Source organism: Odontesthes bonariensis, chromosome 4 (assembly GCF_027942865.1).
Source record: "Odontesthes bonariensis isolate fOdoBon6 chromosome 4, fOdoBon6.hap1, whole genome shotgun sequence".
Lineage (NCBI taxonomy): Eukaryota > Metazoa > Chordata > Actinopteri > Atheriniformes > Atherinopsidae > Odontesthes > Odontesthes bonariensis.
The window spans coordinates 5060903-5087047 of NC_134509.1; the positions used below are offsets into that span (position 1 = coordinate 5060903).

Genomic DNA, 26145 nt, shown 5'->3' on the forward strand with positions numbered 1-26145 from the left:
CATTATTTTTCTGACACTTTGCATATATTTAAGTGTACTTTTTGTTTTACTTTTGATTCATTGTTCAGATAAGCTGCAATAAATTGCCTCCCTCCCTGTTAATTCCAGCAGATAAATGCTTCTATTGTCAGGTTTCTGTCAGGTCTAATCACAGTGTGTCATGGCTTGGAAATTCATTAGGCTTTATTTGCATACCAATAGATAATTTCATGCTGTGATGTACCAATTTTATAACTAAAGCACATTTTTGATTGGCCTAATTAGCTGTGAGCTGGAAAGACTATGTATCTTTTGTGTTTTTCACAAATACCAACATGTTCAATACACCCTGACAGACTGACACAAAGCTGGATGAATATGAAATGGCTGGAACCGCAATGTTTAAATTGCTAAAAATTAAATTAGCCGCTTTAATAAATGGCTGACATTCAATAACAGCTATATTGTGGATGGATGGAAACACTTCTCTGCACAGTTAGAAGAGAAAATTGTGTTAGCTTTTAACCTATCGGACCCATTTTCACATGTTTGGGTCTAAATCTTTGAAGTCTTTTTGGAAACATTAAAAGACCATTAGCTGCCTGAAATGAACATTTTGTGAATTCTATTTGTGATCCTCAGTCAGGAATCCATTGCATATTCTTTTGCATATTTGCTTTTTCTTCCGGTTTTAATGGTGTGACACAAAATGTCCGACTATTAGCCCCATTATTGACCTCACAATGGCCTACAGGCTTCTCTACTGTTGCATTTTACTGCTGAATTTCCAAACAGACATCAAAACGGTCAAACAGATGACGATGAACACTCAAAGGAATAAGCCAGCCAGCATGTTGTCCAATATATACAGTTAGCAAAATAGCACGCCTGGCGGCTTATTTATGTGTTTAGCTTCAGTCACATATCAATCTGATTCTTTGATGTGGAAATTCTTTGAAAACTAAAGCTGTTTTGCTGGTGCCTGTTTAAGTTTTTTCGCTTAGCATAGAGTATGCTATGACCCTGGTATGGCCAGACCCTGGATTAAAAAGAGAGCATGCTTTCTTTAACAGCAGTGACTGCACTTTAGAGGGATAGAGGAGGCTTGTTTTTACACCTTAATACAAAAGATCCGTTAATGATACGTGACTCACTAAATTGCATTTTTACACCTGAAATCAAAGCAGTCCAATGTTCAACCATGTGTGAAATCAGACTTTACTCATTTCAAGTGAAAACCAGTCAGAAGCAAGCATGCAGGGATGATGCAATTTAAAAAGTTACACACACTGCAAATCTGATCAAAGCCTTATGTTAATCTACTCTGTAAACTGAAGCAGAAAGTAAACACTTGGAAAACAGGGGCACGCAAGCTCTCAGCAGAAGCAATCTATGTATGCAAATCTTCTTTATATCCCTTTCCTTGATTAACTTTACTTAACCAGGCAAGCTGACTTAGACCGAGCTCTTGATTGAGGCATTTGAAATACTCTTGTCTTGGGTGGATTTTGAAAAAGGTGCTCCTGGGGCACAGAGGTACAAAGGCCCATGTGAGTCTTGCTGAGAACTAAGACACAGATTGAAATACAAAATATATACCAAACAGACAGGAAGATGTGATTTGTGGTTATTTTGAGAGTCCAACTGTGCACCTTGCAGATGTTTTGTGTCGATTCTTGTCATTTTGTGGTCATTGTGCATTACATCTAAATAATGCAGTGACAATTAGCAGTATTACTAATCTATTACAAGTCATTTTTTGTTATATCGTGATGACTTTTTAAATACTACTTTGTGTCTTAATTTCATAGTTTTAAACATCTCTGTGCTTGTTGTGTGGCTCAGTTTTGGTGCTTTTGCATCTCTGCATCTTAATGCGTCATGTAGCATGAGGTAAAAAAATTTAAATGTGGATCCTGGTTTTGGTACTAAGCTATTGATGGGGTAAACAGGTCAAGTAAGACGTTTTTCATGGTCTTATGTTGACCATATTGTGTTTCGTATTGTTAATATGATTGTTTTCTCTTACACTTTGACTGTTTTGCATAACTTTTAAGTCATTTTATGTATCTTTGTAGCTATTTTACATTTGTCTTGGGTAATTTGACATTACTTCAGTGCCTGTGTGGTAACTTACATGTGAACTTTGTGTTTGTTGGTTTTGTCTATGAATGAGACTGACTTCTTTTGGTCCCTGGGGTTCCAGTAAACCCCCTTAGTACAGAGACTGCTAATACAGTAACACTGTACTGCTACATGTGCAAAAGATTGACCTCAGTGATAAGAGTGGTCGGTTTGAAATGTGTCACAGTGAGATTTTAAGCAAATGAAAAGTGTGAATTTTACAAATAACATATGAAACACAGAATAAAAATCTGATTAGGGTAAGTTTATACACTATTAATATTATTTAAAATTAATCTTATTATATTATATTATACTGAATTACATATGGTCTCCCCTCAAATAAAACCCACATTCAAAATCACAATTGTAAGTGCAGGTACCTGAGAAGCTATTTGAGTTTTTGTGGGGGTTATGTAAATAACCACAGCTCCAAGTTACTCTCACTGAGGTTTACCATACCATCTAGACTCTTGAATTTTTCGGGACAATGGTATAATGAACCATAATGTGGCACTGCACCACTTAAAAAGGCACATCTAATTAATGAGAGACAGACAGAAAGAAAAAGAAAGAGATGGAGAAAGGATTTATTGGAACATGAGGCATTGTCAGCCAGCCAGAGATTGCTTTGTTCTGAATGACTGAGCATGAACCTCTATCACGCACATTGTGTGCACGCCTGTTGTATGTTGGTGTGTGTCTTGATGTTAATGGCTGTAATGTGCCGGTAAGGCCCTATGTGCTGATAGGCTTGTATCTCAGCTGTGTTTGTGTGTGAGAGTACTATCTTAATCTTTGTGTGTGTGTTTGTGTTCGCCGAGGCATTGTGCCGCCAGTGAAGGGTGAAGTGGTCCATCAGCTCTTTCTCAGAGGCGATCGAGGCAGTGCAGTCAGCCAGTGCTGCTAAACTAAAAGCTTTTCTGACAACACTGACAACACGAAGCATTCACACACACACAAACAGCCAACACTATAAATTTAGTCTAATCTCCGTAGACACGTTCTCTAATCTGTTGAATAAACAATCTATTATATACTGTTTAAAAGGGTCATGCAGGCAGCTTTCTTCTGATCACTTCCTTTCTTTGAAGTTGGGACTGATGTTTTATTAAATTATTAATGTTACTGGGGTTTATTATCATATATTCAAAGAATATAGAAAAGCTAAATATGACTTTGTTGAAATTGGGTAACAATACAAATACAGTGGGCGTGATTTCCTAAGCTGTGAATATTTTTGTTATCAAATAACCAAGAATATACAATACATTCGATACATTAAAGATATTCTGATAGTCTTATTCAGTTACTGTTTGTAATGACAAACTCGACGAGAGTAATCCACTTCTTCATATGTCAAAGTGTCCATGTCATGAACTTTTTTGCACCACAATTTTGTTCTCTGCATGGATGACATTTTTAACGTTTTTTAAAATTGATTTAGCTCTTGAATAGAATGTTTGCACTCTAGTTATTTATGCTCTGTCTCATTTGTTTGTGTTTATAATGTAAATGCATTATCATTATTATTAACTCTTTCGGTGCCATTGACATTGAATTTAAAAAAACCCGTTGACTGCCAAAGACGTCTATAGACGTCAATTGCGTTTGTTAACGGAGCGGGCTGGGGGACAATCTAGCGGAGTTCGTCACTAAATCTTAGGCTTGTAAACACTAAACAGAGAATATACTGGCAAAATTACCCGCAAGGTGGCAGCAGTGCCACTATGCACACAAAAAAAAAGCTTGTTTTCTCCATTTTTTTGGTCAAACAGCTGTTTTTGGTGAAACCAACCTATGTTCTACTGTCTATTATTAAAGGACTGAAAATGGTAGAAACAAACTTTTTTTTCCTGATCAAAGAAGAGAGTCTACTCTTTCTTTTGGTAATTTCGGTGTGTACATAGTCATAAGACACACTTTTCTGTGGGTCTTGGAAAATCAGTCAAAATACTGTAAAACACTTGGCAGTATGGGTCTCTCTGCACTGAAAATGGCTGGCAGCCAATGAGTTAAAACGTCATATTTTAATGGGAACAGACAGCTTTTGCAAGCTTTTGTGTGGAATTGTCCCAGACTGTTTGTTTTTGTTTGGTTGTTAAAATGCGCCCCCCCGCCCCATTTTTCTCCTCTCCTCTGTGTGCTTTCCAGAAAGACTTAATTAATGAATTAGCATCCTCTCATTCTAATTTATTATGTTTTGGACTCTGTAATATCCGTCTGCTATCTGTATGCTGAACCACCCCCCCCAAAAAAAACACAGAGAAACTCCACTGTGGTAAAGCTATGGGTTGTGTAATAGTTTATAAACCCTTAATAAAGTTCATCGCAACAACACTGGGCCCAGCAGTTTACACTTTACAGTAATGACAATGATTAGTTTCACACAAAACAATTACTTTTGTTAGTCACTCAGAGCAAAAAAAAAAGAAGTAATTTATCATTATCAACTGTACAAAAAAGATCTCATAATATAATATGGAATATGATAGACATATATGGTACATGTAAAACTGGGGACACTGAAATTGAAGATAATGCAGTCATGCTCAGACTTCTTTTTAAGGTTTCTATGTCCCACATCTAAAATTGTATTCATATACTGTTTTATATTAGCCCTCTGTAGTTTTTCTGAAAGTGTATGTGTGAGTACCTTGGTCCTCATGATTTCTTTGATAGCAGAATCAAACTCAAGTGAGTTGTTGTAGTCCACTGTCATGACATGTGGTCTGCCTATGTATTGTTCTGCATATGGGTGCTGGGAGAAAACCTACAGAAAATACAGACGAAGCCAAACTAAAATTACAAAAAACTTTAAGTCAGCTTATGGTGAACTTATCACTACAGTGATGTAGGTGCTGTGAGTGATGTATGAGTAAATTTGTCTGTGAAATGCATGAAATCAATACTCATTTATATGCTGTAACGTTAAATTAGCTGGACCGGGGCCATTGAATACCAGCCTCTTTTCAGTTCCTCACAGTATAATCCACATCTCATGTTTGAGGAAGTTTCTTCTGCTGGTAGTTAGATTTATTTGACAGCATGGCTAAACTGTTTTCCTCAAACAATATCAAACAATATTTACTTACCTCTCGAGAGGTGGGCTTGCCCCTGAAAAACTCATGATTCAGTGAGCTATGTGGTGGCTGGAACTTAGGCTGCAAGAAAATGCAACCATTGGCTATTGCTTCAAGTGGGGCAGGGCCTTCATAGGGGAACCCGAAACCAATGAAGAGCTGGAGAAAAAGGCGAAAAAAAAAGTTGAAATATTCTTTTGTAATTATGATGCACATTTTCACATTTCAATACCAATTCCAATAGTATGTTTTCTATGTATGCCAAAAGTTACTGAATGAATTCAACAGTTCAGTCTACAGAAGAGTCTGTGTTACCACGAATGAGATAATTCAATAGATCAGGTATGTATGTATGTATGTATGTATGTATGTATGTATGTATGTATGTATGCATGTATGTATGCATGTATGTATGCATGTATGTATGTATGTATGTGTACATGTATGTGTGCATGTATGTATGTATGTATGTATTTATGTATGTTTGTATGCATACATGCATGTATGTATGTATGTATGTATGTATGTATGTATGTATGTATGTATGTATGTATGTATGTATGTATTTATGTATGTTTGTATGCATGTATGCATGTATGTATGTATGTATATATGTATGTTTGTATGCATGCATGTATGCATGCAGAATGCATGTATGTATATATGTATGCATGTATGTATATATGTTATGTTCTCAGTCTCTTGCCTTGGCCTTGCGGAGCAGTTGCTGTAGCTCATGCTGGGGCAGCAGGCCATGGTTTTTCACAAAGGCTGGGACCTCTGGAGGTCTCTGGGTCTCATAGTACACCGTGCCATGAACCTCCATATACCTGTGGAGAATCTCCAGGAAACTCTCTTTGCCCTGCTGAAAGGCAAGTGATCAAAGAGGGGTTAGAAAGATCCAAGGTGAGAAATAAGGCAGAAAGAAATATCAAAAGGAAAACCATTGAGATTTCTTTTGTATTCAGGTACACAGAGCAGAATCTGTTCTTTTTTTTTGTAGGACACCAACTACAGGCGCTCCATTTCAGCTGCGGAGCGCCTGTCCATCTGTCTCAACGTCACTGTTGTCCAGAATCTCAACGCTGATAGGCTGTCTGGCGCAAGTTCAAATATTCGCCAAAGTTGGATTAACTTTGGCGAATATTTGAACTTGCGCGGAGTCGCATCTTTTCACTCGCGCGGCGGCATGCGCCTCATCGCGCTGCCGGCTCGAATCCGTGTCTATTCGCGTCTTTGCATTGACTTTGTATGTAATCACGTCGCGCGAACGATTCTGGTGTGAACGCACCGTTAGGGTAACTGGCTTGTATCTGTGGGACTCCCGGCTTATTCTAATTTGTACTAAGAGGTGTGCTTGTTCTTTAGGATACACACTAGATATACACGAGATACACACTCTAAGATGGAGAATCAAGTTAAGAAGTTTTATAATGCTTTATATATATTTTATATGCGTTTTATAATAATAAACTTCTATGTCTCTGTCAGTGTGGTCACACTGGGGTTCGTGTTGGGGTTGAAGTGTGAGAATGCATTACTTGCAATGATGGAAAATAACTGATATTATCGACGCTCTTAAATCGACACACATTTGCGTTTGATGTTACTTCTTACATCCAATTTAACACATCTCTGATGAAATGATTTTACTTACTCTCCTACATCAGTTTAGTATCTTTAGTAACTTTCAGTATTTTTAGAAGTTTGATACAAGGACAATTAACCTAATTAAGTCCGTGTTTTGGATCCTTCTATTTGGCTTTCGATTTCATACAAAATGAAGTAAGAATACAAAGCACTTGAGGTAACAAGACCTTGAAAAAGGATTTTTCATTCTTGACTCCTGAAATTGCAATGATAAGAGTGACAGACAGCTGTTATTTTAATAATTTAACTGTGCTTTTCAACTAATACATATGCTCCCAGCAGAGCTGGGATACAATATTATTGTATTGGTCCTAAATTCTAAGAAAAGCTAACTCAGAGAAAATACATTTTTTGCTGCCTGAAACACATTAAAAGACACTGAACTTTGCACAAAATTATGGAGTTGGACTGTTTTCGTTTGATTTTCTGTTCAGGAATTTTAAGGTAAGTCTGTAAGGGTTCCGTGACTGGGTGGAGGGTTTAATGCAAGCAAAACTGGCCTTGCTCCTTTCCTTAAGCTGACTGCTCAAAATGCCGAGCGATATTCAGTTGATGAAGAACTCGATACATATTGTGAATAGCAAAGCTGAAACACTGCACCACAGATGTTGGAGCAGATACATGCCAACTCAGACAACCAGATTTATTATTAATAGAGTGAAAGTGGACTGAAGGGTCAAGTTAGTCACTGTCCACACATACATACTCACAAACAGACTGTGGATTAATTTGTGACGAGCTAGAAGACGGCTACATATGTACTAATAGAAAATAGAAAAATACTTTATTCATCGCCCAGTGGTGGAAATTCAAAACTTTCATATAACAAAGTTATAATAAGTGAAAATAATTTGTGGACACTCAGTGTCAGTGTATTTTGTACAGAGCTAATGTGGGAGAGAGGTGAGGACCACCACCAACACCTGCCTAATTTTTCACCTGGCAGTTTTTTAAACTTTTAATGAATACAGCTGGGATTGACAGATGTGTCACTGGCATAATTCATCATAGCTGGACCGACTCTCTCCTCTCCAACGTCCTTGCAGCAGGTCATGCCCACCTTTTGCACTTGAGTAGCATAATTTAACAATGTCGATAACTAAGTCCACAGCTAAAAAAAGGCCAAACTATTCAAAAACCTAAGAGTTTCTTGAGCTGGTCAGAGATCTGTCATTTATGGTCTTCAGTGGATAAACCTCCAGCATCTCACAGTAGAAAATACTGCTCATTTTCATATGATCTTAAAATCTACTTTAATATACTTGGTGATTGTTTTAATTGTCCATGTTTGGCTGGGTGGTTAATGATACATTTTTCTTTGATGTGATACATTCAGAATTAAATTTTTTTTTATTTGCTCTGACTTTAAGTATAAGACTTGAATCCTTCATCCACCTCTGCTCACTCACTGCTGTGGATAAATCACTGCTTATTTTCCCAAAAGAATATAAGCATTACATTCTGTGGCCGAGAGAGCCAGAGTGCCAAACTTTTAAAGCCAAGGTTTAGCATAATGCCTACAAGTATAAAAACCAACAACAGTGAGTTCACAACCATAACTTAATCATGTGAATGGAGTGTAACCCTGACAGTAGTATTGACCGGCTTGTTAGTGTTAAGCAGCTTACTGTATCCCTCTGTTGTAGTGTGCCCCCCTCTGCGGATCAGTAACTGGACGCGGTAGTGATCAATAGTATCCTCTATGAGGATTTTCCCAGCCAATTAGGAAATTAGCTCAAGCGCTAAGTGCAGCAAACAACACCAATGAATTAACAGGAGAAACACAGGAGTATGGAAATGCAGAATTTGTGAACTGAGCTTTCAACTCTGTTGATATGCGATGAAATAGGACTGGTAATGAATATGTTTTTCTAAACAGGTTTTTGTCCCTTAGGCCATTTCTTGTTATGCAGGTTTAGGACAACGTTTGCTTGGCATTGAGATGCTGATTTCTGTGTATGCAGGATGTCAGAAGCATGTAAAAAAAAAAAACATGATTGCTCAGCATACCCGAAGATTGTTAATCTTTCTTTTATTGCACTGTGCAAGTATTTAGCTGAGAGTGTTGCAGAGAAAATCAAACATTTTGGTTGTTTTTGCTTATCCGTGCTTATGTATTTTCTCATATTTTAAAACAATGTTTTCTCTTTTGATTTTACAAGCGACAGACAACAGAATTAAGGAGGAATCATGTAATGGTTCCTGTGGTTGCAGGAATTTATGTATTCCTAATTCAAATCAATTCAAGTTTTATTAGTGGAGGGCAATTAAATAGCTGCAGCATAAATTAATATCAAAGATTTGAAAACCCTGTTTGAAAATACTGCACAGTGTGTTGCCGTAGCTGTGAATGGGTGTTTTCTTTCTTTTTTCCTTTTTTTTGTCAATGTAATCACACCCAACACGAGGAAACAGATTTTCTTTTGTAACAACACAGACATCCAACAACACACAGCTGCCTGCCTGCAACTCCCTTGGTTTTCTCTCAGGTAAGAGGATGAAAAGATCACCGTTACTATGTAAGTGAAACTCCAGAAGTGATTGCTTTCGCTGCAGGATGTTGCCTGCTTTTGACAGTGGAGTCTCATGAATCATTTGTTGGTGCCTCAACTGAGGATGGCAGTTACACCCATGTGGCACGAAGCCCAACCGCTTATGTACAGACTGTGGGATAGACAACAGAAATATTTTGTGAAAGAAACAACTCTTACCTGAATCTTATGAGGATCCAGCCAGCAGAAAGAAACAAAGAGAGCATAAATACAATTCAGATAGTACTGTAGCTAAACAACATTTCAACAATGGGCGATCAGAAAACAAAGAGGAGACTAAAATGACACAAACTACTTTCTTTGCCTTTTTAAAACAAGCGTTTGCAGATTAGAGAACTATCACGACTCCTTTCACAGCCAACAAATATGATGGTATCAAGTGAATGGTGTTGGCTGACAGTGGTAAGTAAACAACATCTTCATAAGTATTTTAAGAAAAGAAGCACTACCTTCTGCTTCTACTTTTTTCAGATAAACAAGTGAGCAGTTTCTTAAAGGAAAAATATAAGAGCTACAAGAAGCTTTAACAGCACAAACAGCAGATTGTCACGGTCTTCTTCTCTTAACACTACAGTGTATGAATGGTAGAAATTATATTAATCTTATTTTCTTAAATTTTCAATGTAGAGACATAACATTTCCATCAAAAGTATTTTGAAAACGTTTTCGTCATTTTAAGATGCTGGGATTCTTATCCATTATACAACACCACCAGGGGGGACAAATGATCTGATTCTGCTTGTGTCCCAAAATACTCATTCACAGTCATAAATTATCTCGAGTACAAGAAGGAAACCTTAAACAGAGGGCTAGACCGACAGTCTGAACGTCTCAATTTTGCATGGAGGAAATTGACGGATTAAAGATAACAAATAAATAAAGCATCCTCACCTTAATTTTAGCATTTAAAGCATTTACACTGTATCAGATGTTTGTTTATTTGTATGGATGGAGGTTTATCATTGTGCAATATGTACATATGTACATGTACAATGCTGCCTACATCCAGAAAATGTGTTTGTGGCGCTATTTCAAGTGCAAAAGGATTGATTTTTCTGCATGGAAACATTCAAGAGCTGCACCTGAGATTTACTGTGACATTTCTCAGTATTTGGTTACACAACTACAGTGTAAAGAGGCCCTGCCAAAGAACGAAATACAGTAAATGTAGCTTCAACTAAAAGTATTAGTTTGTTTTTACTGTACCTTCCACATGCTGGCTTCTTTCCCATATACTACAGCCATGTTGTTGACTTTGTTCTGCTGGATGCTCCTCTTCTCTGTCTCGTTTAACTCCTCCGAAACAAAGCCTATGAATGAGTTGTCTGGTGTGTGGGCTGAGTGTGTATGAGTGCATATGCGGGTGTGTCGTAAGTATGTGTAGGATGGTGGTAAGTAGAGTGAAAACAATCCACAAAGGGAGAGAAAGGAGGAAAAAAAGTTTTACTGCAAATGAGAGGATGAGAAGAAAGATGGAAAAAAAGCACAGTATTCCTGTGTACCTCAGCTCCGTGGCTCAGTGAGCGTGATTATTGCCCCTCTAAGTATTATAAATACTGATTGTCACAAAGCCAGCTGCTGTTGGCTGTGTAAGTCTCAGATGGCCAATACAGGGATTGATGTATTGAAATCGTTTTTTAAGTCTTTCCTGAGCACAAGGAATTTCACTTGATCAAAACCTTGTGCTTGAGCTGTCCCCAAGCTATCGATTCTTGTAGTCTTTTCTTCAAAACCAGGTAGCTTTTACATCCTCACAGTTACAGCCAAATCGTATTTTTCGTAATGTACATTCTCACGTTTTGAAGAACTGTAATCAGTGACCACCCTGCCGCTCTATCACAAATATGAAGTTTGAGCCACACATTACACACGCTTTGGACTGTGCGAAACGTGGGTGACAACAGTAGGCTACATGTTGTCGAAGTAATGCTCCTGCTGCTGAGTGCCAACTGTACAATGCTGCTGAGAGTTGAATGTGAAAGCAGAAAAGAATAAAGCATTTGACGTCTCAGTCAGGATTTGAGGAGACAGACAGCTACGAGGGCAGATCAGACATACTGTGTACCACATGACAGAGGGAGTAACAGAGGAGAGAAAGCTCAGGTGCAGCTTGAAGGGATGCTGTGATGTCGCTGAAAATAGCTGCATTAAACACATTGCTCCAAATTAATGTGAACAAGCAGTGAGACCTGTCAAGGAAAGTGAAAAAGCGGCTTGGAGTCATTTTAGCATATTTAGAATGACTGTCAAACGACGACAGCTCCGTGTGTGAATGTGCGTGCGTGTCTGTAGGTTTTGAGGGTAAAAAAACAAAAAAAAAATCTTGATCTGATCAAGTGTTCTGTATACAGTGCTGAAGCCAAAGTAATGCATTCTGCCATGAACAATTATGCTGACAGCATGTCTAAAGCATAAACCACAATGAATGAAACTGAAGGGTGCGAGTTCGCTCTTACGGAACATGGTCATGTACTGCCTGGGGTTGAGGTTCCAGTAGCCCCAGTTGGTCCGGTAGCCGTGCAGCGTTGCATACTCCTCATGATTGTAAGCTGGTTCAGTCCCAAATGTGTCAATCACTCTGATATGACATCTGTAAATGACAGCACAACACAACACTGTGAGTGATGAGTTCATGTAATACAATCATTGTAAATATTTATCATTTTTTTGAGCTACTTGACTAATTTGAACTCCCCCCATTGGGGGATGAATAAAGTGTTTTTCTATTTCTATTTCTATTTCTATTCTATGTGCAGTCATGAATTAATAGATATATAAATACAATGTTATTCGGAGGGTTTCTAAATACAGTCTAGTCCAGAAGTCTTGAGCCACCCCTAATTTCTTTCTATACTGCCAGGAAAATGGTTAATAAGTGCATCCATTTAATGAGACGTGCAGACATGAATTGAAAAACAGTATATGAGGCAAAAAAAGAGTTTGTATAATTTGAAAAAGCTTGAATGACAAGTTTTCCTACAATTTTTTTAAGTAGTGTTCAGGAAGAGCTCTCCAGGATCCTTTAAAGCTGCAGTCTGCAACTCTTTTTCAAGCATAATGCCTGGAACTGTCCGGGGATTCTGAAAGTAGTACATTAAATACCCCAATACATTAAAAAAAAAGAGTTCTCTAGGTCCCCTATATGTCCCGCTAGGTCCCTCCAGCCAGCAGGTTTGTTTACAAAATTGCAGACCGGACCGGTAAAAGGTAACCAATCAGGTTACGAGCTGGGCTCTGCTGCCTGTCAATCACCGATTGTGCACGCGCGATACAAGGTAGGCTCGTCCCCACGCTTATTTATCTAGACTATTGAACTTCATTACGGGCTAGTCTACTTACTGTGTCTTCCATGATCGCAAATGACAGGTGAGTTGATGAATGAGGAGTCGTGTAAGCGCGTCTGGCGTGCACGTAGACGTGCACGAGTTCTCATGTGTTTTGATGGGGCGGGACAGGAAGTTGAATAACTTTTTATTTTTTGGTTAAAAAATAAGCATTTCTTGCATTTTGCGACTACGGAGGTCACCGTTTTCAACTTCAAGCGTTCTGATAGATCATGTAAACTCTTAAAATGCCAAAAATTAGGACTTTACGTATGACAACAACAAATCCTGCAGACTGCAGCTTTAAGGACATTCCAAAGCGCTTTTTTAGATGTTGGCTTTCTTTTGTTCTGTTCTCTGTCAAGATGATACCACTGCTTCTATAATGTTGAGGTCGTGGGTCTGGGGAGACCAACCTATGACTATGAAGTGTTCCATTGTGTGATTTTCTATCAAGGTCGGATTTTACTACATTTTCAGTGTGCTTGGGATCGTTACCATGTTGAAAAAAAATGAAGGTGTTGCAAATGAGAGGCTTTTAATTTAACAAGAAAATCAATAATCCCGACCGGGAAGGAATTCTGACCATTACCCTTCGCTCCTGAGGGGTCTTTAAGATGCTGTCCTGCTGAAAGACCCAAGGCCTCTATTAAAAAACCTAGTTTTCGCTCATCAGCAAACACTTTACAGTTTAAAATGCCCTAATAGTCTTTAGATTTCACTATTTCTTTCATAGATTCAGTGCTTGTAGTGCCAGAGGCAGCAAATCAGCTGCACACAAAAACCTCCCGTAGGTTTCATTATAACTTCATCCTGTCGAGTTTGTTTTTCCCCCTTTTCCTCATTTTTTAAAATTCTAAACAAATCGATGCATTGTATTCTTGAGGAATAGTACTCCAGTTTCTTCTGTCCAATGAACATTATCCTGGAGAGACTGTGGCTTAGCTATGAAACATCTTTTAAACATTATTCTTGCCTCTTTTTTTTTTTTCAATAGTTGTCGGCCATATAACTTTACCAACATCCTTGTAACAATTTACACGGACTAGATTGGAACCTGGTTATTGACTGAAGTATGTTCGACGCTGGAATGCTGTGGACTCGCAAGCAAATGTTCAAGACATTCTGCCTGTAAGTTTATTTTTGTTTAGTTACTTAAGTGGTGGTTGTGATGCAGTGCTTATAAAATCAGAGATCTATTAGAGCAAAGCAGCACTCTGGAAATGCTTTAAGTGAGCCCGAGTTGACAGTTAGTCTCAATGGACTGCTTTCCAGTGACAATTTCTTATGCATTTAGCTGATAAAAGAAACAGAAAAATGTGTGTATATATTTGTGTGTGTGTGTGTGTGTGTATAGCAGCCTGGAAAAGCGTGCACATGTAGCTATAGTTTAGGTTCAGTTTAGTTTTGTAGATTTAGTTTTTTTTTAGTTTTCTTGGAAAGGAGCTGTTCAACAAAGGGGGTATCAGATAATTTGCATTAATCTGTGGATTGTTTACTTGCTGACAATACAATTCAGCAGAAAGTATTTTCCCATTTTCATTTGTAAGGGCCACAAAAAGCTGAAAATGAATGATTAATGACAAGCGTTGCTTTCACTTGTATCTACAATGTTTTCCAACGTCCTGTGGTCCAAACTGCGCTGTCACATATTGCCAGCTCTGCAATGGTTTTCTGCCACCAGATAAGGGGTCTCCAAGGGATGGAAAATAGTGGAAGAGGGGGAGATCAGCAGAGGAGTAGCTGAGCTGAATATCTATCGGGAGATCAGAGTAAGGGGCTAATCTGGGTTAAATGGCTGCTCGGCAAGGCTCAACAGTCCCCGAAGGTGAAGGAAATATGGCAGGGTGGTGTGTTGTCACCTGCAGATGTAACCGTGGGGAATCTATCTCGTAACTTTCACTTGTCTCACTTCTCTGATTAAAATGGCACAGACCCAATTTTAAAAGATGTTTGTTTGTTATCCTGCCAGCTGTCAGCAAACCATTCATCTCTCACTTGCAGACATAAGTACACTAGATCCTACAAGGAGATAATGTGAAGTGCAAGGTTTTTCTTTACAGCGAGAGTGAAAAAAGTAAAAGGAAAGGCTGCGGAAAGTCCTGAGTCTCCTCTTTGTATCCATAATTATATCCTCTGTGAGACTCTTGTGTTCTGGTTTGATTAACAAAGAAATTTGAATTTATTTGGTTATCTTGTGAAAAAAAAAAAAATCACAAATCAACAGTTGCCACACTTTTTTTCACGAGATTTGTGTCTTTAAATGTTATTGTGCAATTCTAGTAATTAAAAGTCAATCAATCAGACAGATTTAGCTTTACAACTTGCTACAACAAAGACCATATGCTCTTATACAGCGCTGTACAGTCCAGTCAAATTGAAACGTGAAGCAACACACTAGAAATAATCTTAGAATAAAAATGATAAACATTACTACAGCCCATTTTTCATCATTTACGTGTTACACAGTGAAACTTGAGGCACAGTATTCCCTCATCCATCTATCATTTGTCTGCCATTACTTGCACAACCAGTGTTGCTTGTGCTGGGTCTCGATAAGATGTTTTTGTTCTTGTTTAGATGCAGCCCTGTTCCTGGATATCTCCCTCGATCCACCTCTATCAGAACAGTAAATTCAGCATGTGGGGGAAATCAATACACTGGTCCAATTATCTGATGAGTGGATGTGATCTAAAACAGTCTCCTATCCGCTTTCTGTTTCTTTGACCGCAGCGCACTTGTACTGATGCACCCTTGCATACATACGCACGCACGCACACACACACACACACACACACACACACACACACACACACACACACACAGACAGACACACACACACACGTGGGCAGCTCCACAAATACAGGAACACACTGGACAGGCCGGCACCGTGTTGTACAGGCATAATAAATGTGGATTTAGTGGGAACATAAAACAAAGGTAATTAAACAAAGCTGGGGGAGGGGCGAAACTAAGAATGGGTGATTAATGATTCTTTGCAGTACACAAGACTCAAGTAGACCATAAAGAGTTAGAGAGGGGTGAGTAGATATGTCATTGACCTATCTTAATCCTGTGGGGTATTGTGGCATAGATTAATGTATATAGCAGTAAAAAACAAAGCGAAGATATTGGGGAGGGGAAAGACACAGCTGTGAAAAAGAAAGTACACCCCCTTACTCTTTCAATTTTACAGGTTTTATGTATCAGAACATTAAGAAAAACATTACGAGAGGAAGAGTAAGTAGCAGCGAGGTGCTGCAAATCAAATGCATTGATTAACTAATCAAAAGCAAAAGTTTTGTCAGTTTGCTTGTCTGTAGCATTCAGGTGTGCGTTCACACAATGCCAAGGAGGAAATATATCAGCAATGACCTTAGAGAAACAATTTTGCAGTGCCCATCAATCTGGTAAGAGTTTTAAAGCTATTTCCAAACAATTTGGTGTCCATCATTCTAGGGGGAAAATGATTATTCCCAAGGGAAAATTGTTAAACTGTCACCAATCTTCCCAGGAGTGGACGTCCCAGCAAGTTCACCTCAAAGTTAGACCGTGAAATGTGGAACTGCAAAGATCCCAAGAGCTACATCTCAGACCCTACAGGCCTCAGTAAGCATAATAAATGTTAAAGTTCATGACAGTATTAGAAAAAAGACAGAACAAGGATGGCTTGTTTGGAAGGGTTGCAGGGAGAAAGCCTCTTCTCTCTACAAAAAACAGGGCAGCACAGCTGAGGTCTGCAAAGTTGCATCTGAACAAACCAAAGAAATGTCCTTTGGTGAGACTTGCAAAGGACCAGATGATATATTACTATGTTCTGATATGTAAAATCTGTCATTTCTTTTTGACATGACTGTAACAAGAAAATGTATTTTCCTTGCTTTGGCTAGTTAATAAAAATGAATAGTTGATAATCTTATCCCACTTTAAATTTGACCTGATTTCTTAAAGCTTGAACTGTCTCACAAAATATTCAACACTAGGTGTTCTAGTTCATATACTACATTTGTAACCACTCAAGCCTCTCTAGAAAATTAAGATAGATGTTCATATTCCATTTGCAATCCTGTAGTTCTGATAATACTTTCATCGAGACTTCTGGGGGAACAAAAGACACATTTTTTTCATTAACACTGAAAGTCACATCCTGTTAGGGAAAGCAAGACCACACAGTAACGATAGAGCAAAGAACTGCTGAACTCGGCAAGCAATTAGGTGCTGACTGCTGCCTGTCTGCTAGAAATGTGGGACCGTGTGTGTGCATAAGACACATCGTGAGCACTAGAAAGAGACAGCAAAATAGGTTGTGTGCTGGGAAAACAGCTTCCAAGCCCAGCGGAAACGCATTTCTCTCGCTCATAATTGGATTTTAAAAATACATGGAGCACCCCTTTATATGCGGTGTCAGGTTGAAGCCAGGAACCTTTTAGTCCTCTTTCTTGTGGTATCCTTCTGCCTCTCTTCTCTTTGCTCTCCTTTGTTGACATCTCTGCACACACTTTTATCTCACTTTTCTCTTTCTGTTTCACTTTGAGCTGGCCTTCTGATCGCACATCCTTTTTTATTTTTCATTGTTGCCTTTTTATGCCGGGAGCAAAAACAAGGAAAGCAAAAATATCAAATGCTATCATCTTAAACAAGGGGATAGACAAAAACACTAGCTTATTAGATGTGGAAACATGAGAGTGGGACACAGCGGGGTGGCTGCAAGCTGTTTTTAAGAGACTAAAGAAAAAGGCTGAAGTTGCACTTTCAATCTTATTGAAAGGCAACAACATGAAAGACCTCTGAGATAATTTGGGTTCATAATGCAGTGTTCTGAAGGGATGTGCAGCCGAGCTTCTTTATCATTTCCATTTTTTTTCTTTAAATGCACTGTGGCATTTAAGCCCATCTTTTGGTCTTGTTTTATGTTTTCTTGCCCCTGTATCATGCTTATCATGGCCTAGTTTCTAAGTTTCTGAATCTTTGTAGCAATGCCAAAAGCCATTAGGAACACTTTTGCATCAACACGTCGTATCTTCTGTTTCTTTACTGTCTCATTCTGCAGGGCTCTAGAGTGCGACCAATTTGGTCGCACATGCGACCTATTTTCTCAATGGTGCGCCTAAAAAAAATCTCAGCGCGACTCTGAAAGTCTCCCTGTGGTTCAACAACAGACACACATTATACCCATATCGTGGTCTAAACCAATCAGAGATAGTGAAGGGCGGGACCCCCTTCTGATTGGCCCGTGTACGTGTGTACATTTGAACACGTGCTTGCTAGTCAGACAGAGAGGTGATGAACCTCAGCTCGTCAGATAAACAGTGGATGTAGCCGCGGGTGATAAGATAAAAAGAACGATTGACAACTTTTTGGTTAAGTTAAGGCCTGATTCGTCCGAAAATAACCACAACCAATGCTCTGACACGGAGCCATCAACCTCCCACGTTATGTCAGGCCCAGGTCTGGAGCTAGCATCCGGAGCTAGCATCCGGAGCTAGCATCCGGAGCTAGCATCCGGAGCTAGCATCCGGAGCTAGCATCCGGAGCTAGCATCCGGAGCTAGCATCCGGAGCTAGCATCCGGAGCTAGCATCAGATAATGAGCCACATACGATCGACTTCGAGCCAGAACCAACTGAAATTAAAAGGGCTAAAGTGTATACATTTCTAAGAGAGTGGCTTGACCAGTTTACCTGGCTAAAATACAGTAAAGCTGATAATATAATGTACTGCATTTACTGTAAAGTGTGGCAATAGTGCATTTGTGACTGGTTCTAATACATTTCGAATTGAAACGCTGATAAAGCACAATGCATCTATGAAACACATCACCTGCTCAGTGTCCCTTCTCCCCGCTGCCTTCAGCGGCAGCAGCAGCAAACACATCATCGGAAGAGGCCGAGATGATAATCAAGTTTAATGTTGCCGACCATATTGCAAAAGTTCTCTTCACTAAGTTCAAGTCCGAAATAATTCTTTAGAAGAAAAATGGCTTCAACATAAACCCGACATACAGCAATGATGTCGCGTGCGTGCAATTTATAGGAGTCATCACAGATACATTGGAAAAAAAGACGTCTGTGCTAATTGCGAACAGTTAGTACATGGCATTCCTGATCGTTCAGGAATGCGTCATTATGTACGGCCGTATCTTGAGGAGAGGAAGACCGGTGAATATACTGATATATATATTTAACCCAACTACAGGAGTTGGCCATCAGAGGGGCATATGACTGCAATGGAGGATAGTTCATAAGACATTATGCCGTGAGATGTTCAGTTTGAAGCCCTTAAAACTAGCCTGGCGACGCCATCCTACGTACTTCCGCCCAAAGATTTTGGCTCCGCACATAGTCTGGCCAAATCCCCCTACCTCGGTTCGCTCAGTGTTTTGCCAATCAGCAAACAGTTGCGAGTGGTGACGCAGAACTCACGTGCGGAATCAATTGTAGTCCATATAATTGTAGTTAAACCGCAGCGGAAATAAACATGGCGACGGAAGAACGCTAGAAGCTATCCATGAAGTTGTCTCAACTCTGGAGAGCATTTCACAATTAAAACGAGAGCAAGAGGAATGCCTCGTCAATTTTGTTAGTGGCAAGGATGTCGTAGCTCTCCTTCCAACTGGCTTTGGGAAAACTTTGATTTATCAAATGGTACCGGTATAATGAAAGCGGATGTGGGAAGCGTGATTCGCGAGCTAGAGCCTCGCGAGAGTAAGCATGAACCTCGGCGCATAACCTACGTCCTTTCTAAACATTACTGATTGGTTAAGGGAACTCCAATGAATTTAAGTTGCTGAGTAAGGTCCCACCCTCCATGGAAACGGATTCCTCTTGGGTTTTCCCAGACTGTTTGACGGAGTCAACAGTCTGCTTTCGCCCAGGCTACCTTAAAACACTTGCAATTTAAATTTAGATTTTCTTTTTATTTATTTTATCTTGAGATGTTTTAAGTTTAAATTTCAGGTCAGTAAAGCACTTTAAGCACCAACACTTTTTCAACAAGTTTCAGTAAGTAGTTAGTAAGTTAAGTTCAGTAAGTTTGTAGAATTGTGCTTAAAATAAAGAACTTTATTTTGACCAGATTGCTAGTTAATAGACATATATGGACAGCGATTTTAAAATAAATAAATAAAGTGAACCTGTAAAACTGCAGTGTTAAATGCAATGCGTTTGAAAATTTGAGTGCACCTAACTTTTGTGCTGGTTGTAGCAGTCACAGTGCCGTGTGGATTAAGAGTTTTTCAAACTTTGACAAAACCAACATTCCTGTGGGGGATGTTTACGTATGTGGATAAAAAACAGATCTCCATTTTCTTTCCACAAAGAAAAAAGAGACAGAAACTGCCTAATTTACGACAACCTTCTACCCTTTTGAGAGTTTTTGGGGAGTCGAACTCGCAACAGACGCTCTCCATAAATTGGGATAAACTCGAATGAACAAAGAACCTTTCTGTTGGAGATGTTGGAGACTTACTATCTTATCTTCACCATAAATCGAAATTGATATTTTAACACCCTGTCCCACCAGAGAACCGACCAGATGGCTACACACGAACTGAGAAGACTTCACTAAGGCTCACTTTTAGTCGAATCTTAAAACTATATTAAATGTGTTTGATAACCGTATACAATTTCTTTCAGGTTTCCAGCTTGATCACAAGACGCATATACAAACATGTGCGATTCTGGCTTAAATATTGACAAAGAACTGATTTTGGTGGAAAATGCCCAACCTGCCTGATGGAACCACATTGCCCCCTAGTGGTCTGCAGTGTTGATTAGTTGAACATTTAAATCCCAGAGGACTCAGTAAAATGGACAAGATATATGCAACTATTAACTTTTAACGATGTCCTTTCGGTATCTATTTGGTATTTGTTTGGTATCCCCATTGTTAACACAGAAAATTAACATTGTGTGGTTCACTATTCATATGTCACGATTTCATAGATATTCATCTGAATTTTGAAAGTCATAATCATCAATTACGTTGTGTGTTATTTTGATGTCTTTATATTGCAAGTCTATGTTATATCTTTAATCTGCATATCTTAACAAGATGTAGTGTTTTCAGAATCACCGAGACAAATGTTCTATGAGACGGAGTAATGGAGAAATAAGAGTTTCTTTGTCTCATCCAGAAATCCCCATATAGCACAGATCATCTTACACAGACACCCAGGCAGACATTCACCACAGTTCAGGCATATCATTGGCTGAAAGAGTAGTGTAAGCTTACGTCACGCCCCGCCTCCGAGAGTCAAAACCCGGAGCCCGCGAAAAACACAGTCTTCTGCTTCTTGTTTTTCTTGCTTCTTGGCTCTTGTTCCAGAAGAGTTTCAACCCAGAGTTTCAGAAGGAGATTTGAGCAGAGAACAGTTGCTCAGAGAGATTTGGAGATGATTTGAGAAGGAGAGAAGAGCTCACCAGAGTTTGGGAGTTTTCCCATAATCTCAGGAGAGAGCGGAAGGACGTGAGGATGAGCGATGCAGAGGACGACCGGAAGGAAGCCCTCCAGAACCCAGTGAGACCCCGGAGACGAGAAAGAAAGACCCGAACAAAGATAAGAACAGAATGAAGTTTTCCTACCCAGAAAGCCAACTCCAAGCAACCTTTTATTAATCTTCTGTGAACTTAAGTTCACTTCATCAGAGAAGCAACGGACCAACTCTGACACTCGGAGGATTTGATCATCTAACCACAGCCCTCGGCACCATCATTCCCGTTTCCCGGTGAAAAGAAGCAACTGAGAAGTCCGCTAAAGTCAGCCACCACAACCAGGAAGGCCCAGAGAGCGGAAGAGAAATCCCCTCGGACCCCGCGTGGCCGCTGCCGTGTTCCGAGCTGACTAAGCAGAACTTCAGCACAGTAAGACCGACCCGTTTTCACCTTAAAGTGGGTTTGATGGATGTCTCGAGGCTTTCACAGAATGATACATTAATCCGAAATGTCAGTATTTAGCGTCAAATAGTCAGCCAACCCAAACTATTTGAATACATCCAGTATCTCCCCATTCCCCATATTTTATTTTCCATTCACTAAGTGTTTTATATAATCACCCATATTCAATGCATCTCCTGTTTGTTTTAAAGGTTCATGTTTTGGTCATATCATTTTAATAAATAGTTCATATATCTATATATATGTTATAATCACAGATTGTGTCGTATGCTTTCTTTACGTAATGCCTGTCCAACCAAACGAGAACTTTCACGAAAGTAGCGAGATATGAGACTGATTATTAATTGATTATTAATTGATTATTAACTGATTATTAATTTAACATACCAGGATCGTAAGATTTTGACAGTTTTCCTACCTGACTGTAACTTAAAGTTAAGATAACGGTAGGTGGTGCCCTAAATTCGAGGTTTTAAAGGTTTATTTGAGACAGTGAAAACGTCTTATAAATCCTTATATTTGATGCAAATGCCCGATAACGCTACATGGTGCACCTAATAAAAAAAGTTGCACCAGTGCAACCAGTGTAAAAAGTTAGTCTAGAGCCCTGTTCTGGATTTAAGAACCTCACTCTTAACAGCAGTGAGCTCACGAATAGATTCAAACTGTGGTAATAAGGTGTTAAAAGAGGGTTTGATTGGAAATTATCTTTATGTGTGTACCTGTGTGGGCGATGATAATTACTGATGTGTGTCAGTGGGCATGCATAAAGACTTGCCAGTATCTCATATGCCTCCGATGTTGTACAACATGTTGTATTGATTGTAAACATTAATATTCTTGCTGTGCAGAGTAATGATGCATGACAGATGGTGATGCAGCAGTTTGTGTGTGTGCAGGTAGTCATGCTGTTAAATTACGTCAAAACATTCTCAATGATTTACATTTGATATTTTCTGCACTTAAAGGTCTTTTAACTGGATAGGGAGGAAGGGTTAGAGGGAGAAAGATTGTGTTTATGTGTGTGTGTGCCATAGTGTGTTTGTGAAGCAAAACAGATTTTAACAAGCTGAATAAGCTACAGCCTGACATCAGGACAGAGACATGCATGCCTTATTACACGCATTAATTAATCCATAAACGGCCAATAAACCTTCTTGCCTGCAGGCACATGCGCGTGTACATGCACGCACGCACACCAAGGTAATACAGCATACACATACAGCGAGAGCTAAAACTCACAGTCACACACACATCTACTGACTTGTGTTTCTTCAGTGAGAGTCCCATGTGCTGTTTCATCTGCTGCAGGCCATGGTAGTCGGTGTAGATTAGGTCAAAGGGCAACGGACCAGTGAGTGGGCAGCTACCTCTGCCTGGGGGCACGCCGAGGAACCTGCAACACACACAAATAAAACGCTCAAGATACAAAAGCAAAAATACATGTCATGAAAGACAAGACAGGAGTCGCTATTAACACTTTGGGAGCCCAGAAGCTGCACTTCAGCCCACAGCCACACATCTATTATTCACACAGAAAAAAAACAAACCCTTTGGTTTGCTTTTGTTACAAACATATAGTGGAGTGAGCTGGCAGCCCAATGGGTTCTCCATCCATCCATCCATTATCTATACTGCTGAATCTGTCAGTCAGGTCGCGGGGGGGGCTGGAGCCTATCCCAGCAGTCAATGGGCAAGAGGTGGGGTACACCCTGGACAGGCTGCCAGTCCATTGCAGGGCCACATAGAGACAAATGAGACAAACAACCATACACACTCACAAGGACAATTTAGAGATGCCAATTAACCTAACATGCATGAATTTTTGGACAGTGGGAGGAAGCCGGAGTACCTGGAGAGAACCCATGCATACACGGGGAGAACATGCAAACTCCACACAGAAAGGCCCCAGCTGGGTGTTGAACCTGGAACCTTCTTGCTGTGAGGCGACAGTGCTAACCACCACACCACCGTGCAGCCCCAATGGGTTCTCTGACAGGCGAAATGTATCTGTCAGAATAAAAACTGAGTTGGAGCACAGCGGGTAGAGGAATATGAACCGATTCGATGTCAAACTAAAGGGAACGTCTTGAACAGTAATGGATCCCAAAATGTCTAAGGTACAGCATGTTAACAAGACACAAAATGTCCATTGGGTTTACGTTTCACTGTGCTTTGGCAAAGACTTTAGTCACATCACAGTGAAGAATCGAATTTAAATAGTGTTTGTTGATCAGATACAACCAAATGCTGAGTTCAATCAAAGGTAAGAGACGAAAAGGTAAAAGCAGGATGCCATCTTTACAGATCATTGAGATAGAGAGAATATTTCTTTCCATTTTTGTAACTGTTGGGTAGAATGATAAAAACATTTTATAAAACTCTAGATAGGTTTTGTTTACAAACATTTTAATTTGTAAAATAACTCAACTAAATCTTTGAGACTACTTTTTTCATAAAAAGAAAAGACTTACAGGAAGAAATCTACGATCATCTCTAATTTATACTGAAGTTCTTGAGTAAATGTGTTCTAATGCAAGGACTTTGCCTCTGTCTAGAGGTAACTATTGCTGAAAACACAAAAGCTTGTGTTTGCATTTCAATCTGAGACACACAGAGATTTTCGGGGCACAACAAACTCAAGAGCTCAACCTGCAAAACAATCAGTTGATGAAACAAGAAGTTCTGGCTGTTAACAAGAAAGAGTCTGTGGTTACTTCACGGCAGCTGATGTAGAGACAGAGATGGGCCTCTTCTAAAAAAATTATACCCAAGTGGAACACTTGACAAAATTTGATGTGTTCACCTCAACTCAGACCTGGAGGAAACTGGAAAAAATAGATTCTGTTTGGATAGATGGTACAAACTGATGGACACCATTTTCTCACCTACTTTCTTAACGGTGTTATTTTTTGCCCTTTTGTGAAGAATAATACCGTACATTACTACATGAATGTAAACCCGATATTCTTGCAGTTATTACTTTTGCGCCTTCACATTCTTGGCTAGCTCTGTGTTCCCTCTCTGCTTCAGTGCTGACAGATTGTTAGATGACTGTTAGATGTTTGACCTGTGAGTGGTCCGCTTGCTCCTACTTCTGTGAAACACGAAGCCAAAGGCTAATGGAGACTATAATACAATTTGTACCCTCAATGTTCTACATTGGAGTCTGTGTGGTAGTGTTGCTGATCCAGGGGGTAATTTGATAGCATTATTAGGATGGGAAAAACATAAATAAAAGAGCTTGAAGTGGTGACTCAACTAAAATGAAAAAGGTTTTGCTCTAAAGCAGCAACAGGAGCTTGTGGCTGTCACATATAGAAAAGTGAGAATGTTTACTCTGATCGAAGATAAAAGACTAGGAGCAGTGTGAATAAATAAGTTAAACTGGGGGGTGGAGTAACTGATTTTTGACGTGCACAAAATGAAAATTCTACCAGGAAACGGTATCTGAATAATCTAGAGCAAAATCACTCAGTGTGCAGCTGTATCTTTATACAGCGTAAATGACAATTTCTATTAACATTAACGTGTATAATACAATTCGGTGTTGTAATATTTGAAAATCAGCTAATCTGATCAGTTTGAATTAATTTTTAAAATGTCTCATACTCTTGATAGACAATCTTTCTTCAAAGTAACTGCAAAGCATTAAATATAATTACAAGCAGCAACTTAGGACAAATCCAAATTAATACATTTATTATTTTAGAATTAGTATTACCCCAATTCTTAGAAAAAGGTCAGGTGTTGAATGTGAACGGAAAAAAAAGGAGTACAATGATTTGCAAATTTCATATAATAACTTTATTCACAATCCCGTCTTCTTTGAACAACAGTCTGTAAATGTCCAGGAACTGAGGAGACCAGTTGTTGGGCCTTTGGGAGAGAAATGTTGTCCTATCCTTTTCTGATGTAGGGTTCCAGCTGCCAGTCCGGCACTCGGACTTCTACTACAAAGCCATGCTGTTGTAGCAGATGAACTATGAAGTTTAGCTTTGTTTTTCTGAAATGCAAGGCCTTCCCTGAAATAGACACCATCTGGATGTGTGCATATGTTCCTCTAAAACCTATGTATATTTATATATATATATATATATATATATACATATAGCACTGATGGTGCCTTTCCAGATGTGCAATTTGCCAGTTCCATTGGGAGTAATGGAATTATGATGCAGGCTTTTGAACTGAGAGCAAGTAACAAGCCTGATAGTCCTTCTACTCTTTAGTCCAGAGGACACGATGTCCATGATTTTTCCCAAAAATGATTTAAAATGTTGAATTATCCGACCACAGAAGAGTTTTCCAGTCTGGCCCATTTTGAATGAGCTTGGGCCCTGAGAACACAGCAGTGTCTCTGGATCATGTTTAAATATGACTTCTTGGGGCGGTCTGTGGCGTAGTGGGTACAGCAGACGCTCCATGTACAGAGGCTATAGTCCTCGTGCAGCTGGCCCCGGTTCGAATCCCACATCGAACGGCCCTTTGCTGCGTGTTATTTCCCTCTCTCTGCCCCTTGCTTCCTGTCTATCTTCACT

At 39.4% G+C, this 26145-nt stretch overlaps 1 protein-coding gene across 1 annotated transcript in view; it reads right to left on the reverse strand.

The window, feature by feature from the left end:
* Positions 1 to 26145, reverse strand: part of LOC142378287 (alpha-1,6-mannosylglycoprotein 6-beta-N-acetylglucosaminyltransferase B-like) — a 143643-nt gene that overhangs the window by 3995 nt on the left and 113503 nt on the right. Inside the window, exons 9-15 of the mRNA XM_075462606.1 lie at positions 22869 to 23000; positions 11845 to 11978; positions 10595 to 10725; positions 9548 to 9553; positions 5893 to 6051; positions 5199 to 5345; positions 4760 to 4876 (exon numbers count right to left, since the gene is read on the reverse strand). Coding sequence (XP_075318721.1) covers positions 4760 to 4876; positions 5199 to 5345; positions 5893 to 6051; positions 9548 to 9553; positions 10595 to 10725; positions 11845 to 11978; positions 22869 to 23000 — 826 coding nt within the window. The remainder of the gene's footprint in view (positions 1 to 4759; positions 4877 to 5198; positions 5346 to 5892; positions 6052 to 9547; positions 9554 to 10594; positions 10726 to 11844; positions 11979 to 22868; positions 23001 to 26145) is intronic.